The sequence below is a fragment of the Sus scrofa genome, chromosome 15, assembly GCF_000003025.6.
Source record: "Sus scrofa isolate TJ Tabasco breed Duroc chromosome 15, Sscrofa11.1, whole genome shotgun sequence".
NCBI classification, from domain to species: Eukaryota; Metazoa; Chordata; class Mammalia; order Artiodactyla; family Suidae; genus Sus; species Sus scrofa.
The window spans coordinates 48,047,330-48,068,438 of NC_010457.5; the positions used below are offsets into that span (position 1 = coordinate 48,047,330).

Below are 21,109 nucleotides of genomic sequence, written 5' to 3' on the forward strand. Positions count from 1 at the left end.
TCCTTAACCTACTGAGTGAGCCCAGGGATGGAACCTGCAACCTCATGGCTCCTAGTTGGATTCGTTTCCGCTGCACCACGACAGGAACTCCTTATTATTATTTTTTTTTAATCAAAAAAGTTTTTGGCTACGCCTACAGCATATGGAAGTTCCTGGGCTGGGGATCAAACCTGCTCCTCCACAGCCACCTAAGCTGCTGAAGTCAAGTCCTTAACTCACTCCACAACAGGGGGAACGCCCTTTTTTAATTTTAATTTTTTTTTCTTTTTTCAACCAGGGATCAAATCCAAGCCATTTCTGTGAGCTATACCACCGCTGCAGCAATACCAGTTCCTTAACCCACTGTGCTGGGCTGGGGATCGAAACCACATCCTTGGAGACAAGCTAGATCATTAACCCACTGCGCCACAGAGGGAACTCCCAAAGCTTTTAAACAGTGCCAGAGAGGATATTTTCAAAGTCCTTTTCCCACCCTTGATCCCCTAGATATTCATTCATCTGTTGTATGATTGTTTCCTTCCATGTAATAGAGTTACATATAGGCAAATCTATATATATAAATATATATGTGCATGTAGGTATCTCTATGTGTAAGGGTGTGTGTACCCTGTGTTTTTGTTTTTGTTTTTGTTTTTTTATGCACGTGATCTGTTATATATACAGTCCAAAGCTTCTTACTCTCTCCCTTCCATATAGATCCACCTTATTCCTATGAACAGAAAAACAATTCTGCATTAACAAACGTACCATCATTTATTTCACCAAGTCCCTTATGGACCAGTCAGTACATTGTTTTCAGCGTTTTGCAGCCACAATGCTGCAATGATTATCCTTGTATCATATCGTATCATTGTATCAATTGATTATCATATCTACTATATACACAGTCTTTCTATGCATATGCAAGGACATCTGTATATTAAATTCCTAGAAGAACTGTTGGGTCAAAGAGTATGTGAAGTATGGACCTACTAAATGTTGATAAATGCTTTGACACGGTTGCCAGGAGGCTATCCAATCAGCACTGCCATCAACAAGAGTTTTGGGTGCCCATTTTCCTCCACCCTCACAAACTTTATCTTCTCAGCTTTTAAAAGCCATGTCGATCTTTTCTAACCCATCCGGGAGAATGCTGTCTATTTTCAAATTCTCTTCCTCTCTGACCACACCCATCCCATATCACCAAAAGTTCTTAACAACCCAGGCAAGGACCTCTGCAGCTTTGTTAGCATATCCTTGGATGGGATCCACTTCAAAGTTGAATCCTCAAGCATCCCAGTCTAACCCTGCAACTTTGATCTTTGTTCCTGGGCAGGGCAGAAGCCTTAGGAACCAGGTTCTCCACTCCTGGGGAGTCCTCAGAAATGCAAATGTCCACTGTCCGGCCAGTACCTCCTCTGTCACCTCTCCAATCCTTAGCACAGTGCATTGGAGGGGCAGCTTTTACTGGAAGAGGGTTTGCCAGTTGGGGTCAGAAAAAGGGAAGAGTTTAGGGAGCTCGGAAGAAAGGCAGAGGACAAAAGGCCACAGAGCATTCTGAAGAGAGCCTGAAACACACAACGGGGATCTAGAGCTTTTATAAGCCTTGTTAGCTTCTCCGTAGGTGTTCTTGTAATTTTCTCCTTGTTTCACAGTTAAATCTCTAACAAAAAGGGCTGCTTATGTTGAAGGGGTCGGCAAGAAAGGGGGAGATTAATGGGGGGGGGGAATCTATCCTTTACTGCAGATCTTGGGTTACAAAGAATCTGAGGGTAGTGGTGATTGGATGGTAACACCACAAAGATACCCGGAGAAAAAAAAAAGGCTCCCAAAGAGGTGTTACTGGGCTCAAGTATAAGAACAAGGTCACCATTTATTGAGCACTTACGCTGTGCCAGGCACTGAGTTCCCATCTCTCCAGAGCAAGCTGATACAGAAGCTTCAACCCCCCCCCAACATGTCCTCTCCAGCCTTCCCTTTCTCAATTATCTCAGAAGAGTTTGTGAGTTTCACGTGCCCTGTCAGCCTTCAAGATTCAGGCACCACTTTCCCTGAGCCACTTCCTTCTTGATGTCTCCTCTGCAAGCACCTTGCAGGTACCCCTAGTGTGAAACTCTTTGTAAGGCTTGGTCTCTCCTGTGAGACTGTCAGCTTCCAGAGGCTGCACTGTCGCCCCGTTCAGTCTTCAGATCCACAGGCAAAGGCACCACCACCAACCCCTCCCCTGCCCCAGTGCTTGGTGAATAAATGCTGCCCTAGGGCCAGAGAAGCTGAGCCTCTGCTCCTGAGAGCTCGCTTTCCCACTCCCAGTCTGTAGGAGAGAGTGAAATGTTATTTACAGAAACACCGAGCCAAACAAGACCTTCCCTTTGCTGATATGCTGAAGCTGTGCTGAGAACAGCCAGGGGGTCACCAAATGGCAGCCAGATGGTAACTGATGGCTGCTCCCTAACTCCAGGGGCCTGAGGCAAAAGGCTCAGCCGCCCACCTGCTCCCCAGGAACCTGGGAGCCTCCACTGCGATGGGAGAAACCCAGACAGTTCTCTCTTCCTGAGTGTCCCATACCCCCCCAAACCCCCACCCCAGCAACCCGTCCTCAGAGCTGAGCCTCTGCCTGTCCTCCCCAGCCTCCCTCTCAAGAGCTGCTCCAGCCCACCCTTGCCCAGGATAGACACTGCTAGCCACCCCCCCCCAACTCTCACCCCCACTTCTTCCATAACAGAGAGGTGTTAATTCTGCAGGACCAACCCAGGGTCGTGGTGGGTGCTCATCCCTGGTGGGAACAGCTGAGCCTTAAAATAACCAAACTCAGGGGGAGCAGGGGAGCCGTGTGGAGGGGCAGAGCTGCCTTGTGGGTGGAAGAACTCTGAGGACACAGAAGGAAGAGGGAAGGGGTTTTCTGCGGTGTTCCCAAACAAAGACGCCCCAATCTGGCTTTGGGGAGAGCTGGTTTCACTTGGTTTCATTCCGCACCTCTCCACTCCTCCCACAGAAGCAGGAGGCAGCAGATCCCTAGCTGGTTATCTTTGCCCCCCGCCTCAGACATCTAGCTGGCCAGGCAAGAGACCTACAAATCCTCTCTGACCCTCCCAGCTCTTTGTTATCGCCCAAGGAAGATTACATTTCTGTGTGGGGAGGCCAGGTGCCAGGAGTCCTCAGGGAGCAGGAGGGTCTGTAAAAATAAGGAGAGCAGCCGATCAGAAGGGGAGCTGGGCTGGGAGGAGAGAACCAGGCCAGCTCTCAGTTATTCGGGAGGCCGGTGGGAGGCCGGTGTGTGGTCTGTGGACGGCGGGTTCCCTCCCTGGGTTTCTCACCTTGTCCACGGTGCTGTCTTTGGCTGTTTCCCTGAGAACCAGGGGAGGAAGAGCTATCAAGTTGACCACTTGCTTTCATTTGGGTTTCTTGCTACCTCTGCAGAGAAATGTGTTCAGCACCAGGCCAACAGGCATCGAAATCATTTGCTTTCTGTTCAAATCAAGGACACATCCTTCAGCCTTGTCTTTCAGGTTCAAAATACTTCTAAAGTGCTTTGCAATTAAAAGGCAGAAGGGGGCTGGATTTAAATTAAAACAAACAAACAAACAAACAAACAAAAAAAACAAAAAACCTGTTTTGGAGTTCCCTGGTGGCCTAGAAGTTAAGGATCCAGTGTTGTCACTGCTGCTTAATCCCTGGCCCGGGAGCTTCTGCATGCTGAGGGCGTGGCCAAAAAAAAAAAAAAAAAAAGCTAGATTGTCCATAGTTCATCTTCTCAATCACATCCCCTCAAACTGTATCTCCTCATCTGTTCACCCAGGTTTGGAAGCCCATTGACAATAAATACAAGGGAGCACCTCGTGAGTGGAGTCCTGAGCTAGGTCACATACACGGATAGGATTCTGGCCCTGGTACAGTTTGGGAGCTTGTTAGAGAGAAAGTAAAAAAGACAACTAAGAGTTATGTTGCATCAAGTCAAATGGGATATACCAGAAGGTCAACAGAGGTTCAGGAAACTGAGAGAGTTGGGATTGTCTGGAAAGGCCAATGGTGATGGGGTGTGAGGCTGGCCTTCTTACAGGCCTAGAATGAGCATTACTTAAAATGAAGGAGGCCGGGAGTTCCCTGGTGGCCTAGCAGTTAAGGATTCGGCATTTTCACTGCTGTGGCTCAGGTTTGATCCCTGGCCTGGGAACTTCCACATGCCGATGGTGTGGCCAAATAAATAAACAAATAAATAAATAAAATGAAAGAGGCCTAATGGATGGGCAGTGTATATGGGAGGATAAATAGAGCCTAATCAGAAGCAGAAGGGTTGAAGGGTGGAGGGAGGAGCTTATAGGGGAGAGAACCCTGTGAACAATGACTGAAGTCAATTTATTCCACAGATATGTGAGTTCCTGCTTTTTATTTAGTTTCAAATTCATTCACTCATTCATTCTTTGATAAGTATCTATTTATTTATTCTCCATGCTGTCAATAAACATTTATTGAGTTCCTAGGATGTGTATAACACAGTGGTGGTCACTATTATTTCACCAGAAATAACCTGGAAACTCTTTCCTTAAATTAGGGGACAAGGTTATCTTGTTCAGCTTTTGAGCTTCCACAACCTTGTGGCTTTAGGTGGGGTGAGCATGAGGGAACAGTCTCTACCATGAACTTATATAGAAACTTTATACCACAAGTAATGTTTTTGCTGCACTAACATCCATTAATTTATTTGATTCTGGTGACAACTTTGTGAGGGTGTCTCAACCAAACGGGGGGAAATATGTCAACAAGTCTTGATCTTTTTCAGATGCACGATTTATTCAAAATCATACCGTTCATAAGCAGGGGACTAAAATGGAGGTGTCTTTCATACCTAAGGTGCCATACTTCACCCCCTGCCACTGTCCCCTACCTGACACCATGGTAGCCAGAGAAAAAATATAATAGACTCTTTACTTCCTGGGATAGCCTGATTCCTCAAGTCTGAGCAGGTCCAAGAATTTGCATTTTTCAGAACTTCCCCAGAGGACTGATGTTCATTTAGATTAGGGAACCACTAGAGGATACCACTCTGCAGAAGGACCCAGGGGAAAAGTCATTTTAGCCACTTTTCCTAGGGTTCCATAAAGTACTGGAGCAGTGTGCTCCCAGTGGGCTCTGATTAATTTCCAAAGCAACAACACCTCCAACTCCCCACCCCCCACCCCACCCCAACCCTTGCGTGCTCACTCTTTACTTCTAAAACCTTCACTGCAGGCTGAAGACTTCTCAAGGCCAAGAATGATGCTGTAGAATTTAGAAGCCCAAGCCCCTGTGGACCACACAACCTAAGCTATATGACTGGGGAAAGTAAGATGGAAGAGAAGGGTCTGAAGAGGGACCCTTTCCATAAAAGCAGCTTGGGGAGTTCCCCTTGTGGCTCAACGTGTTAAGAACCAAACCTAGTGTCTGAGAGGATGCAGGTTTGATCCCTGGCCTACTCAGTGTGTTAAGAATCCGGCCTTGCTGCAAGTCCGGGGAAGGTCGCAGATGAGGCTGGGATCTGCTGTTGCGCTGCCTGTGGTGTAGGCCTGCAGATGCAGCTCCACCTGGATCCCACTGGACTCCGGAACTTCATATGAAAAAGTGGGGGGAGCAACTTGGAAGCTTGGGTTTACTGAGTTACTAGGTGCCCTCATTTAATCTTCAACTGTGTATGGAAAGTACTATTATCCCCCTTTTACAGATGAGAAGACTGAGGTGTGGAGCAAGAAAACCGTTACCTCCTGGCGCGGACTCCACAGCGGATGCTACCACGTGCAACTTCAGGGCTACAGCGTCTCCCCACCTCATCCCCCAACTGCTCATCTGTCCACTGCTCGAAATTCGGGCGCCCTGCCGGCGGTGCTCAGGTGGAGGGCCACGCGAGCCGAAGGAAGCCAGAACGCAGGAAAGGAGCAGCGGAGTACCTGGAGACCCGGCCCGCTCCCCCTTCTCGGGGGCCGGGGCTCAGAACTACAAGGCCCAGCAGGCAGCTGCAGGGGGAGGAGGAGGAGGTGGGACCAGCGCGGGGTGAGAGAGAGAGAGTGAGCCCTCGCGCCTCGCCGGCGCACAGCGCTCGGAGCGCTCCTGCGGGCACTGGTGCGGCGGCCCCGGCAGCGGGCGGCGACAAGCGGGAGCCCCAACTCTGCTCCAGCCGCGGCGCGCGGAGGAGCTCGGGCTGTGCCCGGAGCTGGGCGGCGACGTCCGGGCAGGACCGAGACTCAGTTTAGCGCATTGCGGCGACCTCGCCTTCCCTGGCCGCGGGCGCGCGCTGCATCTAGGAGAGCCGCGGAGCCTGAGGACTTTTCTCCGGTCCGGGGGCGCCCCGCGGGGCGCACGGGACCAGTGCGGCAGTCGGCACGCCGCGGCGCCGGGGCCCCGGCAGGGCGATGGAGCCCGGTCTGCCAGAAGCTTGAGGGCCGCCGCCCGGTGCTGGAGAGGGGGGCCACGGGGTCTGGAGACCCCGGGCGGCGGACGGGAGCCCTCCCCCCGCCCCGCCTCCGGGGCACCAGCTTCGGCTCCATTGTTCCCGCCCGGGCTGGAGGCGCCGAGCCCCGAGCGCCACCGAGAGTCGAGCGCCCGCCGCGGGGCTATCGCGGCCCCGCCAGGACCGGAGCGGAGCCCGGGGGCGGCGGGCCGGAGCCGAGGACGCGGGCGCCCGCCCGCCCGCACAAGCCACGGCGGACTCTCCAGAGGCGGAATCGCCGAGCCCAGTGAGGTAAGAGCCTCGGCGCCCCCAGATCCGGGGCGGGCTCGGCGTCCCGAGCGGCCCCCGGCGCTGGAGCCCGCCGGCTGCGCACTCTCCCCGCCGCAGCCCAGTCGGGTCCGGCGCCTCCCTCCACTCGTTACCCGCCCCCCTCCACCCCCGGCTCCCTCCCCAGCGCCCGGCGCCCCCCTTTTGTCTCCCCTCCCTTCACTCCGTTCGCGTCGCCTTCTGCGCCCCCTCCCCGCGCTCGTCCCGCTGCTCCTCCTGCCGCCCAACTTTTCCGCCAACTCGCGCTGAGGAGCTGGTGAGGCGGCAGCGGCTCCGCGGTGAGTCCGGAGAAGGACAGGGCCGGGACCGAGGCGGCGGCGGGCCTGGGTTTCCTGGGACTGGGGAGGCGGGCGGGAATGGGCAGCGAGGGGTGTGTGTGCCTGTGCGTGTGCGTGTGTGTTGCATTCCACTCCATCTCTTTTTAATCCACCCATGGGGACTCACCCCAATCCAGCAGGTAGCTGTGGGTGAAAGGCTGAAAATCCGGGGTATTTTGAAGTCCTTTTCCACCTCCGGGCAAGTCCGGGGTCGCGGTTGCGGGTGGGTGGGCGGCTGGGGGCCTGAAGAGGGAAGGAAGTGGAGGGGTAGGTTAGCTTCTTTTCGAATAGGTTTTAAGGAGGTGTCGTCACCAAATGGCTGAATCTGCTTTAGCGGAGAGCGAGAAAGGAATTCCCTTTTCCAGAGGCGGGTTATCTTCTCCTTAGTCCATCTCTGAAAGGGTCGGAAGTTTGAGGAAGGGGAGCGCGCCCAGCGGGTGATGTTAAGCCTCATTATGGGGTCGGAGGTGGGGTGGGGAGGGGAATGTTCGTTCCAATCTGGTTCTTAGGAGGTGGGGGAAGGGATGAGGGTTTTGTCCGGTGCGGATCACTCGGCAGCGATGCATGTTGCTTCTCTGGCGCAGAACCCTTCTGCCCCCGTTCCCCTTTCCCGTTATGTTTGGGATTGGGGCGGGGGGCTCGAACTCTCATTTGCAGAGGAATTTATTGACGTTGTAGATGGGGTTCATTGAACACATATCCTGTGAAGGCAGCCAGACGCCTTGGGGTTGGGGGGCGGGGAGTGATGAAGACTGCTTCTCCCTTCTGGGCCCAGCAGCTTTAGCCCTTTCCAAAGTTTCTGCGATGTCTTCCCCCTCCCAACACCCCCCCCCCATTTTCCAGATGTAGCCGCCGCATCTGGTTCCGTTTCACCCCACACGGGTACACCGCAGCCACATTAACATCCCTCTTCTTCCCCCCTCCCCTGTCCCCCCTCCCCAAGCTTAAAACTGGTATTCTACAACTTGTCCTTACCACCTCGCTCTTTAAGAAGTTACCGTGGATCCCAAGTTATTTAGGATCTGTTGGTGCTGCTTTTTGGCTGCTGCGGGAAAGCGGCATCCGCCGGAGATGGGGCCAAGGTCTGGGTGGGTGGGTAGAAAGTGGGTACATCTCCTAAAGGTCGCCTCTCTGGCCATTGGTCTGACCCAGAACTGGCCCTGACGGAAGTTTCTAGAACCAAAGCCTGGCATTCTCGTCCCTTCAGTTACAGCTGGAGCCGCGGGAGCTTCTGACCCTGTCCGGAGCTCGGCGCCCGCCCGGTCTCGGGCCGGCAGCCCGTGGCGTCACGCGTCCCTTTTCCACTGTCCCTGGAGCGAGCCCGGGGCGCCGCGGCCCGGGGCGTGGGAGGACCCTAACCCCCGTCCCTCGGCTGTCGCTCTCTGTGTGTTTCTGTGTGTTTTTAAGGAGTTGTTTGGACTGCAGCTCCGGAAACTAAAGCGGGGCGTTTTACCACGTCAATACCCGCTGCAGCTTTGAAAAGCGTCAGGTTGCTGAGGGGTTTGGGTTCTACTCTTTGAGGCTGGAAAGCGCCTTCTGGTTCCAAAGTTGTGGCCGGGTGGGGAGAGTTGGTGGGGAGAGCTGGTCTCGCACCCTCTCTTTTCCAGCCTCTTTCAAATTGAAAACACTTCTCTGGTTTCCTCCTTTGGGCGGTAGTTTGGAGGCTGTAATGAAATCGCACTTTCTCTAGACACGGTAATTAAGGTGACTGTTTCCTCCGCAGATGTGCCCTGCCCTTTGCACCTCCGGCCCAGCGCTTTTTTTGGAATCCCATCTAAACTGTAGAACCTTAGCCTTGAGACTCTTGAGCAGAAAGTGGCCATTTTCCTCCGTTGGCCCAGGCTCCCGGTTTCCTCTCGGAGGCCTGTTTAAAAGCTAAGTAGCTGGCCCCGAGGGGATGTCCCTCTGTCTGGCTAATTACCCCCAAGCCTGGGTCATCGCCCTTCCTTTAAGTAACCGAGGGAGAGCCTTTGCGGAGGACCTAGCGACCTGACCTTCCTGATCAGCTGTCATGATGGCCTGCCTCCCTAATGACTTGTTTACATATTCCCCCCACCCTTGGTTGGGAGAAGCCCCAGGGCTGCCGCTGACACCCCCCCCCCCCAGGATCCGGTTGTCTGGGGACTGGGAGGCTTCGGAGGCCTGGCTCCAGCTGGGATGGTTGTGTATTTGCATTGGTGACGGGCTCCTTGAAATATCTGTTGCATTTACTCTTAGTCATAGCTGAGTGTCAGCTATTTAATGAGGGCCATCCGGGTGGAGAGCCACTTGGACAGTGTGCTCTCCCTGCCTGCTTTGATCAGGCCTATAGAAAAGCTCATTTTGGAGGCATTTTCACACATGAGATATGGGCCAGAGCGGGCACGACTTCCTTTTGGCTCCAAAGGGGACTGTCTTGGGTGCTTCTTTTCCTTGGCTCCTGGCCACAGAGGATGTGAGCAGTTCCTTTAGGCACCCTTAGAATAGCCAGGGAAGCCAAAGCCCAGGAGGAGATAGAGAAGGAGCATGATGGATGCTATGGCCCCACCCATCTCAAGGGAGAGGATAAGAACATCTCCAGACAGCTCTAAGCCCAGGCACAGCTTTAGTCCCGGTGGATGCTAGAGGCAAGGAAAATGGAGTTGAGCATCGAGTGGGTAGCATTATGTTCTACTCCAAGCCATGGAGACCAAGGAAAGTCCATCGGATTTTAGCCTTTAGTTGTATGCTTTTTGGTTCTTTGGGGCATTGACCTGAAAATAGGAGACTTGCCCTCGAGAGCTTGGGCTTTTGGCAGCCTCTGAACTCTTCCTTCTGGCCTTCGTTTTTCTAACCTCTCTCATCAAAATGGCTGTTGGTTAAGAGCTTCCTAGGAGAGTTTGAGCCTGTTGCTGCTGGAGGAAGAGGAGGTAGAGAGAAATGATTCAAACCATTGCCCTGAAAAGGCCTCATGTCACTTGAGATGAGTTTAATTTCCTCTTGGGAAATATGTCTTGCATTTGTCTTCCCGAGAGATGCGTAAAAGGTCTGAATGAACCAGGCCCTGGTAAGAGTCCAGATGTAGAGCTTTAGAGAAGACGCTGGTGTTTCCAGAGAGGATTAAAAAACAGACGAGCTGGAATATTTGCTTTTCCTCACTAAGGCCACACCTCCCTGAAACAGAGATTCTCTCCTCACCACCACTCCTGCTTGCAATTGAAGAAGCTATGTTTGGGCTCCAGGTAAATAGCCCTCACTTGGGTGAATGCCTCCAGGAGTTTGGTAGTGGTCCACTCGCCCATCCTGTCTTCAGTAGCAAGGTGGCCGAGATTATGGCGGAGGAGTTAGGGTTCCTCTTATTAGTACTCATTTTTATATACCTCCTCCCTAGGACATTTGGACACTTTTTTTACAGGGACTCAAAACTTTTAAGTTAGAGTTTCCCTCGGACCAACTAAAATTTTGCAAGCTGAGCTGCCTATGTTTTTTGTTTTTTGGGTTTTTTTTTTTTTTTCAGATGTTTCTTAAGTACTTGCACTTCCTTTCTCATCAGTGAGTAGGGAATTCTCACTTTTGAGAACAGCGGCCATTTCTGTTCAGAAGTCTTATTCTCATCTAAAGGGATTAAAGTTTTGGTGTTGCTTCCTCAAGTCTGAGGAATTGAGATGCTTAGAAAATGTCTGGGTGGATCTGCTTTGAAATTGAGTTTGGCTGGCTAACAAGGAATGCTCAATGATTTTCTCTGGCCCAATTGTCAACCTCTTTTCTGCAAGCATTTGTACATCAATTTCTTTTCGATCAGCCCCTCTTTTTTTCAGTCATTTACTCATCCACTTAACAAATGCATCAGCATCAGCTGTGTACATGTTCGGTGTTAAGGGCATTAACCAAGGTTAGTGAGCAGTAGTGCTTGCTCTTAAGATGCTTGAGACCCTGTGGTGTTTTGGGCAATTCAGAGGCTGCTCCGAAGGCCCAGGAAAGACTTGTGGAAGAGGTGGCCATTTGATTTGGGCTTGGAGAATGAGAAAAGCATGGCCCATCGAAGATGGAGGAAAGGCAAAGAAGAAACACTCAGAAGGTTCCTGTTATGGCTTAGTGGGTTAAGAACCCAACTAGTATTCATAAGAATGCGGGTTCGATCCCTGGCCTCCCTCAGTGGGTTAAGGATCCAGTGTTGCCAAAAGTTGTGGTGTAGGGCGCAGATGTAGTTGGGATCCAATGTTGCTGTGACTATGGTGTAGGCCCACAGCTGCAGCTCCAATTTGACCCCAGCCAGGGACCTTCCGTATGCTTCAGGTGTGGCCCTAAAAAAAAAACAAAAGAAAGAAACACTTGGGAGGCAGCATGGAAGTGGCCAAGAGCTGTACTGTCCCCTAAAGTGCAACATAACCAGGTGGAACATCAGACTTTTTTTAGTAGCCACATTTGAAATTAAGTAAAAGGGAATAGATGAAATTCATCTTCATACATCAATTCACTTGTTTCTATTTTAATAATATATTTGACTTAGCCCAGTACAGGTGAAATAGTATCATTTGAACATGTCATCAGTATAAAAAAATCATTGAAAGACTATACATTCTTGTACGTAGTTTTCATTTCTAGCACATCCTGAATCACACTAGCCCCATTTCAAGTGCTCCATAGCCACCATATGGGACAACTGGGTTTAGAGTCTGGGGTTTGAAGATGGATAGTGAGAAATTCCTTTGTAAAGGCAGTAAGTTTATGTCCTGTAGCCAATCACCAAAGTCTCTGGAGAGTATGATCAAGAAGTGACTCAAAGTTGGGGTTAATAGGTGCAAACTATTACATTTAGAATGGATAAGCATGAGACCCTACTATACAGCACAGGGAATTATATCCAAGTCTCTTGAGATAGAACTTGATAGAAGATAATATGAGAAAAAGAATTTGTATATATGTATGACTGGGTCACTTTGCTGTACAGCAGAAATTGAGAGAACATTGTAAATCAACTAGAATACAAAAAAATTTTAAAAATCTAAATAGAGGAGTTCCCCACTGTGGCTCAGTGGAAACAAACCTGACTAGTATCCACGAGGGTGTGGGTTCGATCCCAGGCCTCGCTCAGTGGGTTAAGGATCCCGCATTGCTACAAGCTGTGGCATTGGTTGCAGATGTGGCTTGGATCAGGTTTTCCTGTGGCTGTGGTGTAATCTGGCAGATGCAGCTCTGATTCGACCCCTAACCTGGGAACTTCCATATGCTGCAGGTGCAGCCCTAAAAAGCAAACTAAATAAATAAATGAATGAAAAAGAATGTATATATACATGTGACTGAGTCACTTTGCTCTACCGCAGAAATTGGCACAATGCTGTAAATCAACTATACTTTAATAGAAAAAAAAGAAGTGACTCAAAGCAAGATGTTTATATATAATTCCTTACATTTGATTAGTGTTTTAGAGAGGAGAGAGCAGGTACTTTCACCCACGCTGCCCATTTGAGGTTCATAACCCCCTGTGATGTAGGCAAGGCAACTATTTTCGCTCCCTCTGATGACAGGTGGGAAAAAACTGAGATGGCTATCTCCCCGTCTCCACCCACCCCCACCCCCAGTAAGGATTTCTGCACCCAGAGTGGGGGCTGGGCTGCCAGTCCCAGGAGACGTGACTGATAGGGAGAGGCTGATGGAGCCAGCTGCTTGTGTGCACCTTCGTGGCTACAGGTCACATCTGTCAAGCAGTGGAGGAAGGAGGCTGTTCCGAAGGGACCTGAAGAATTCATTAATTAGCAGAAGGGGAAGAAGATGAGGTGAAGGAGGCCGTGGCCATTCTTAGAGTCCCAGACAGCATATGGACTAGTGGCTCACATCACTGTTCCCTGCAATGGGATGTGTGCCCACTTACTTTCTCATTCCGGGAGTGGGTACCTGGGGGCTGGGGCTTTCTGAACATCCTTTGTTTTATAGATGTGGGACCCAAGGCCCAGAGGGGAAGGACAGGAGGGGGATTTTGCAGGGAAACTGCCAGATTCGTTTGAAGCTCATTGATCTCAGAGCTGAAAGAAGGCAGTCAGCAAGTAGACAGAACCTGCGAGGAGGTACGTAGGTTTTTCAGGGGACAGAGTGGTTGAGCGGTGGTATGCTGCCTGCCTGCTACCTTTGAAAACAAGCTTTAGGAGTTCCCGCTGTGGTGCAACAGGCTCAGTGGCATCTTGGGAGCGCTGGAATGCAGGTTCGATCCCCAGCCCAGCATAGTGGGTTAAAGATCTGGCATTGCCACAGCTGTGGCCTAGGTGGCAACTGTCGCTCAGGTCTGATCCCTGGTTGGGGAACTCATTTTACTGAGGGGTGGCCAAAAGAAAAAAAAAAAAAAAGAAAACGAGCTTCATTAGAGTTCCCACTGTGGCTCAGTGACTTAAGAACCTGACATGGTGTCCATGAGGGTGCGGGTTTGCAGATTCAATATGGGAACACCCATATGCTGCAGGTGAAGCCATAAATATTAAAAAAAAAAATTAAAAAAAAAAAGCTTTATCATCTCAAGATGATACACGGAGTTTCCTGTTGGCTTATCAGGTTAAGGATCTGGCTTTGTCACTCACTGCTGTGGCCCAGATCGCTGCTGTGGCACAGGTTCGATCACTGGCCGGGGAACTTCCACATGCCGCAGGCAAGGCCATAAAAAAGAAAATAAAAAACCTCAAGATGATACCACCCTTTCTCAGTGAATACTAAAAATTCATTCATGAACCTGGCTGTTCCCGTGGGACATAGGTTCTTAGCCAGGTGTACCTTTGCGGGTGACTGGCCTGCATCTGTTTGGCGTATCTTTGGGATGTAAGCAGATATGGGATGTGATGTAGGGGAATGTCTTCTGGCAGCATCACTTCTATCCCCAGCCAGGGATAATGCCCCATCCCATTTCCTGGGTGGCACGTCCATGAGTTGCCACCAAGGGTCTTTCTCTTGAGCAAAGGAATTGAGAATCCAAGACTATCCTGTTGCCAGAGTCACCTCGGCTCTGTCCTCATCTACAAGGTTTCTTCCCAGCACAGGGATGCCCTTGGGAGAAAATGAACTTGTGTCTGGTAGAGCTGGGTTCCATCAACCCCTTGCTGCTTCCTCCCACTCTGGCCTCTAACCTCCGAAAACCCAGGTGATCCAGATCGGATGCCCCTGCTTCCTTGCTGTGTATCCTTAAGCAAAGTGCCTAACTTCTTTGAGTCTCGGTTTCCCTGTTGTTTAAAGGGCAAGAATAACTCCTACCCATCTCATAAGTTTATATTGAGGAAGAAATGAAGTTTTACAGGTTAAAGTCTTCCTAGTGCATGCTTGGCACATAGCAGGTATTCTGTAAATACTTGTTCAATTCTGTCCCTTTCCTCAATTTGGAAAAATAGAAGAGAGATGTCTACTTTCCGTTTGATTTGAAATCATTAAAAATTTGAGGAAAGCCTTGGAAGGGAACAGGCGGCCGTGCATGCATCTTCCCCACGGGCAGGCGCTTGTGAACGAAGCCAAGAATCCAGGGGGGGGCATGGGGGGGTTCTGCCAGCCTGGACTGACTCACTCACGAGGGGCCCTCTGGCTGGCTCAGGGGGAGGCCGGGCCGCAGCACCACATTAGGGCATGTTCCGGGGAAGCAGATTCTCGGAATACTTGGATGGTTCCCTGGAGGATTTAGGACAAAAGCCACCTGGAAGACAGAGATGGCACCCACACGGTGCCCAGAAAGTCTTGTCACTCGGTAACTGTTTCAAGGCCAAGACCTGTTGTTCCAGAAGACCCTGGAAGGTGGTTTTAAATTTCACTCCTCCCGACCCAAGAAGGAGAAAGGGCTGCGTTCTGTGCCCTTGATGGGGGCCGGCAGGAGCCATCTTTGAACCAGACCTTACAAGAGCCCTTGTTCTTCAGTGTGGCTTTGTGTTCTCTCCAGTGAGGGAAGCTGGTAGAACGTGAGGCAGGGGCAAGGCATCCAGTTTTAGAGGCGAAAAGAAGGAGCCTGTGCAATAGCTTGTTTCAGCTTCTCCTCACCGCACAGGTCCAAAGAGGGCCAGTGTCTCACCTGGTTCCCATTTCCTAGTGTGGGGGCTTACGACATAATCCTTCGTCTGTCTTTATCCCTCACCCAGGGTTGGCATGCCCCAGGGAGAGGGAGATCTCATCCTGAGGGTGGGACTTGCCCACCCAGGTTTCCTCTGGGACCTTGCTGAGGCTGTCCACTCTCCCAGCACAAATGATCTGGGAACCCATGGCTTGGGGGAATGTTATGATGATTTTCCCAACCTGGGAAACAGCCCACACTCAATAAATAGTTGTAGGACAGAATTAAAGCCCTCCTTTGTCTAAGCGAGGCCTGTAAACCTAAAATTCAACCTTGGGGCAAGTCCACAGTTCCCCTCTTTGTGCCAGAAGGAGTACATTCTAGTTTCAGGCACTCTTGTGGACAGGATGCCCATGAGACTCACTTTCCCTCTTTTTCCCCTTGCCTCCCGCCCTATTGCAGACCCTCCTAACTTTGGTTTATTGATGGTTTTTTTTTTTTTTTTTCCCTCTCCCCAGAGTCAGCTCACCAACGAGGATCAAGCCCACAGCAGCGTCTCCATGGAGGTGTGGAGCCTGGTCACCAACCTCTAACCGCAGAACTGGGATGTGCAGCTGGAAGTGCCTCCTCTTCTGGGCTGTGCTGGTCACAGCCACGCTCTGCACGGCCAGGCCGGCTCCGACCTCGCCGGAACAAGGTAAGGCACGGCCGAGGCTCCCTGAAGGCTCCCGGCCCTCAGAAACAGGGGTGGGCCAGGACAGACCCCTCAGCTGAGAGGGCTCCACCCCTGGGGGAGCAGAGGGCTCCTGGCCAAGGTACCTGGGCCAGTTGGGGCCTGGCTGTAAACATAACTTCGTCAGAGGTCATGAAGGCTGATGACATCTGCTAGAGGGGACATGCTCAGGGTGGGTTGGTGTTTTTCTCTTCCTAAAAAAAAAAAAACTTTCGCCTGGGACCCAAGAGCCAGCTCCCCAACCCAGACAGTGTATAAAATTGGTTTGGGAGATCCAGTGGTGCATGAGACTTGTGAACTGGGGTCCAGGACATGGACCAGACTACAGGCGAGGTGGAAGGATATGGGGGCTTTATAAAAACCTCGGGCTTCTAGGAAATTGTTCCACAGACACATCTCCTATGAGGGTGAGTGGTCATGGCCACATGCCTGCCATTTTGTCTTTCTTGACCGTGACTCCCAGGCCCTGTTTGGAGGCCTGGGAGAGAGTTGCCTCGGGTGTGTATTGCTGGAGGGATTTTGAAGAGATTGAGAACCAGGAGCATCATGGGGTGTGGGCGCTGGTAGAGACCTGCCGTTTATTGGAAATTCGGAGAGACTATTAGTAATAGGGAGGACTTGCCCCACTGAGCATGGAATTTTATGGACTTGTGAAAATACCTCTTGGAGATTACAGGTACAGCACACCTGGTGGCTTTCGAAGGTCTTTGAGAACTAACATTTGGACATTTCTCCTGCCAAAGAGTTGTGCAGCCTGTGACTCAGAGGCTGATGACATAAACAGAGGAGGTTGGCAGGTGGTGGGGGGGAAGGCTCAGGTGTGCATGTGTCGTGGTAGCTGCATTTAAAGGGCCATTCATCTCGCTGGCAGGACTTGTTGGAATAGCAGGAATGACTGAGACTATTAGGGTGATAGAGAAGGGGATTGCTTTCTAGAAGATGCACTCTCTGGAGCAGGCAGATTCCTGTTGCATTCAGTGATGGAACAGAAGGCAAGGCCTGAGCTGGGACATGGAGACCCAGAGCGGGAGAGGCCATCTCTGCCCACAGGCAGTTCACTGTTGGGTAGAGGGTGACAAGGACAAGGTAGACTGCATTTAACCACTCAGCAGAGTTATAACAAAATGTATTGGTAGAGCTCCTGTTGTGGCTCAGCAGGTTAAGTACCCAGCCAGTATCCATGAGGACACAGGTTCAATCCTTGGCTTCACTCAGTGGGTTAAGGCTCTGGTGTTGCCATGCACTGCAGCATAGATCACAGATGCAGCTTGGAGCTGGCATTGCTGTGGCTGTGGCTTAGGCCAACAGCTGCAGCTTGGATTGGACCCCTAGCCTGGGAACTTCCATATGCCGTGGATATGGCCTTAAAAAAAATGCATTGGGGATGCTTAGGAAGAGGGACAGCAGAGAGCATCTGAGGTGATCCAGAGGGATGGGTATGGGATTAGAAGGGAAATGAAGGGTGTTCAGGTGGAACAGCATGAGTGAGGGTGCCGGGGCAGGATGTACAAGGTGTAAAGAGAACGTCTGACCTGGTGAGTAGCTAGTCGTGGGAAGCAGTGCCTGGAAACATTGGATTGAATTAACGTATGGAAGGCTGTAAGGCCCTGCTGAGGAAATACTTCTTAAATGGGTAGATACTAGGAGTCTTGAAAAGTTCCAAGCAGGAAGTGACACAATCCAGCTTTCAGATTTTCAAGAAGCTGGGTTTGGATGGATGGGAGGAAGAAGTCAGATGGACCTTTTTTTTTTAGGGCCACACTTGTGGCATATGGAAGTTACTAGGCTAGGGGTCAAATCAGAGCTACAGCTGCCAGCCTGCACCACAGCCACAGCAACATGGGATCCTTAACCCACTAGGGCTGGGGATCGAATCCGCAACCTCATGGGTACTAGTTGGATTTGTTAACCACTGAGACACGACAGGAACTTCCCAGATGGTCCTGTGTTTGAATCATACCCTGACACTTAATATGTGCATTACTTGCTTTGACGAATTACTTAAACACACTCAGCTTTAGTTTGCTTATCTTTCAAATGGGGACAGGAATATAGGTTTAAGTGAGATAATCCAGATAAACACCTATAGATCAAGTGTTAGTAGTTATTCCTGCTGCTACTACCACTTGCCAGAAAGACAGGTTGTTTAAACGGTTGTATTGAATATCTAGGTAGAGAAAGGGTATTAATTCAGGTGGGGAAATGGTAAAGGAAGGAAAAATAGTAGAGACAATCTAGAAATAGGATCTGCCGAGGTCTGATATGTACGTATATGGCATATATGTACAATGGAGTATTAGTCGTAAAGAAGCATGAAATAATGCCATTTGTGGCAACGTGGATGGGCCTAGAGGTTATCATACTAAGTGAAGTAAGTCAGACAGAGAAAGACAAATACCACATGATATCACTTATATATGGAATCTAAAAAAATGATACAAACTTATTTATAAAATGGAAATAGACTTACAGACTTTAAAAATAAGCTTATGGAGGAGTTCCCGTCGTGGCTCAGTGGTTAACGAATCCGACTAGGAACCATGAAGTTGCGGGTTCGATCCCTGGCCTTGCTCAGTGAGTTAAGGATCCACCGTTGCCGTGACCTGTGGTGTAGGCTGCAGATGCGGCTCCGATCCTGTGTTGCTGTGGCTCTGGTGTAGGCCGGCATCTACAGCTCTGATTAGACCCCTAGCCTGGGAACCTCCATATGCCGTGTGTGTGGCCCTAGAAAAGGCAAAAAAACAAAAAGAAAAAAAAAAAAACAAGCTTGTGGGAATTCCCTCTGTGTTGCAATGGGTTATGAATCCGACTGCAGTGGTTCACATTGCTGTAGAGGCGTGGGTTCAGTCCCCAGTCTGGGAACTTCCATATGCTATGGATGAAGCCATAAAAATAAGATTAAAAAACAAAAACAAAAAACAAGCTTATGGTAACCAAAGGGAAAGGCGGTGAGGAAGGATGGATTGGAGATTTAGGATTGGCATATGCACACTGTTGTATATGGACTAGATGGTCAAGGGGGACCAGCTCTATAGCACAGAGAACTTCACAATATCTTGTGATAGCCTATATAGGAAAAGAATTTGAAAAAGAATGGATGTGTGTATATGTATAACTGAATCACTTTGATGTACAGCAGAAATGAACACCACATTGTAAGTCAACTACACTTCAATGAAAATTTCAAAAATGAAAGGGAGAGAGAGAGACTGTACAGGGTTATATGGGTTGGCTGTCAATTCTGGGTGACCAGAGACACAGATAGGATGAGAGTAAATGGAGTGAGGTCGGGTGGGCGGTTTGTGAGGTGCAGATAGGGTGAGATCTGGACCAGCCACAGCGCAGGCAGTGATGAGATGAGGAGCCCAAAGCACGGAGGGCTTGGGTGAGTTAGGTGAGGTTTGAGAATATGGATTTATGGTGGACCCTAAAGTACTTTTTTTTTTTAAACTCTTTCTAACCAACCCTTTTGCAGCCCAAGAATGGAGGGTGGAGAAAGTGAATAGTGTGCATCTTGGGCCTGGACACTTGTCAGCAGGAAGGGAGTGTCCAAGGGCCCAAGCATAAGAATCTGAGGAGTAGTGGTCACTAAAGCTTCTGGTTGTGCATCCAGACCAAGCCGAGGCAGTGACAGAGGACATAGCCAGGGGCTGAAGATTTTGCTAAGGACAAAGTACCTGCTCGGTGAACAGGAAGGAGGGGGTAGAAGAGGAGGACGGGGCTATTAGGAGGTGATGTGGTGGTAAAGAAGGAAGCGACACTGCCATTTTTGGAAAATCAACTTAACTGAGGTATCATTTACATTCTATAACATGCACTGATTTTAAGCCTACACTTTGATACGGTTTGGATAAATGTAGCGTCCCATGCAACAACACCCCAGTCAAGATATGAGACATTTTCATCACTTCCCGAAATCTCCTCGGCAGTCAGCCCCCTTCCCAGCTTTGGACCCAGGCCACCGCAGGTCTGCTTTTTGTCACTGTAGGTCAGTTTGGCCTATTCTAGAATTTCACACAATGGACTTATACGGTGAATGTGTACCCATTCACCTCTTGGTGGCCATTTGTGTTGGTAGCACTTTGGGCTGTTATTACTAAAACTCCTAAGAACAGTTGTGTACAAGCCTGTGGGCATAAAAGTTTCCCCGGCCTGCCTTGGTTTGGTTTTTGCCTCCCATTTCTCACTGCCATTGGCTCTTAGGAAAGTTCCTGTCTGCACCTCCGTAAAAGATGCTGGTGATGAATGTCTCTCCCAAGGTCACTGTGAGTATCAGCTCTGGATGTCTGCAAAGAACAGTGCTTGGACAGAGTCAGTGACCCATACATGGCAGCTGTGGGTACCTTTTCCTGGGACCCTACAGGAGACACCCATGTGGTACAGGGCTTGCTTCTTTGGTGGACTTAGCATGACTTAGGATGCAGGAGTGGAAATCCACTGGATGGGGACATCAGAGCCCGGGTCTCTGATTGAGTCAATCCCGCTCACATAGATTCCCCCTCCTGAGCTTTGTGAGAGCAGAAGTCCTAAGGGAAGACCTATCCCCATGCTTTGTAAACTATAAGGTATCTCATACATGTAAAGTAGAACCATAGTCTTGGCCCTGCTGATTATTAAATAACAATGCTGCTGCTGTCCTCAGAAAAAGCTAGAATCTGTGTATAAAAGGTTTGCCCCAAAGTTTAAAGCAAACTACCCAAAACCCTGCTCACAGTGACTGAGAACTTTTCCCTTTTAGAAAGGCTTTGCTCTGTGTGTGTGTGTGTGTGTGTGTGTGTGTGTGTGTGTGTGTGTGTGTGTAGAGCCCCTCCCCCAGTCTGCAAACGCTCCTCTGGGGAGTGGGGAGGGCCTGGAGTTTCTGGCTGTCCTTGGAAAGTTGATTTAATAAGGGTTCCAGGAAAACCAGCCTCCCTCCTTCCCTCCCTCTCCTTCCCCTTCTCTAGTTTGGGATCTTAAAGAGGCTGAGCTTGTTTCAGACCAGGCTCTGATGGGGAGCTGGGGGGTTGTGTGTGAGTAGACTGGAGTGGAGGTCATGGGTGGATGGGTAAAATGCGCTTTTACAAAGATAAGCACCAGCTTGAAAGACACTTTGAGCTTGAAGAGGCTTGTTTCTGTGTATTTTTCTCTCCTTTAGAATAAGACTTGGAGAAAAGCAAGTGGGTGAATCCAAAACTGCTTGCAAAGCCACTTCTCATAATTGGGAGTGGGGGTCCTGCCCCCTTTTCAGCAGTAATGTGGGTTAAATCACCACCACTCCCACCCCCATCCCCACCCCCACGGACCCCACAGTGGAGGGCACAGTACAAGACTTGCAGACTCAGAATACTTGCCTACATGCTCAAAAACCTGCAACTAATAAACGATTT

General features: G+C 50.1%; 1 protein-coding gene across 1 annotated transcript in view; it reads left to right on the forward strand.

Moving 5' to 3' along the window:
* Nucleotides 6,566-21,109, forward strand: part of FGFR1 (fibroblast growth factor receptor 1) — a 52,740-nt gene continuing 38,196 nt past the window's right edge. Inside the window, 2 exon segments of the mRNA XM_005671767.3 lie at nt 6,566-6,688; nt 15,529-15,707. Coding sequence (XP_005671824.2) covers nt 15,617-15,707 — 91 coding nt within the window. The 5' untranslated portion in view covers nt 6,566-6,688; nt 15,529-15,616.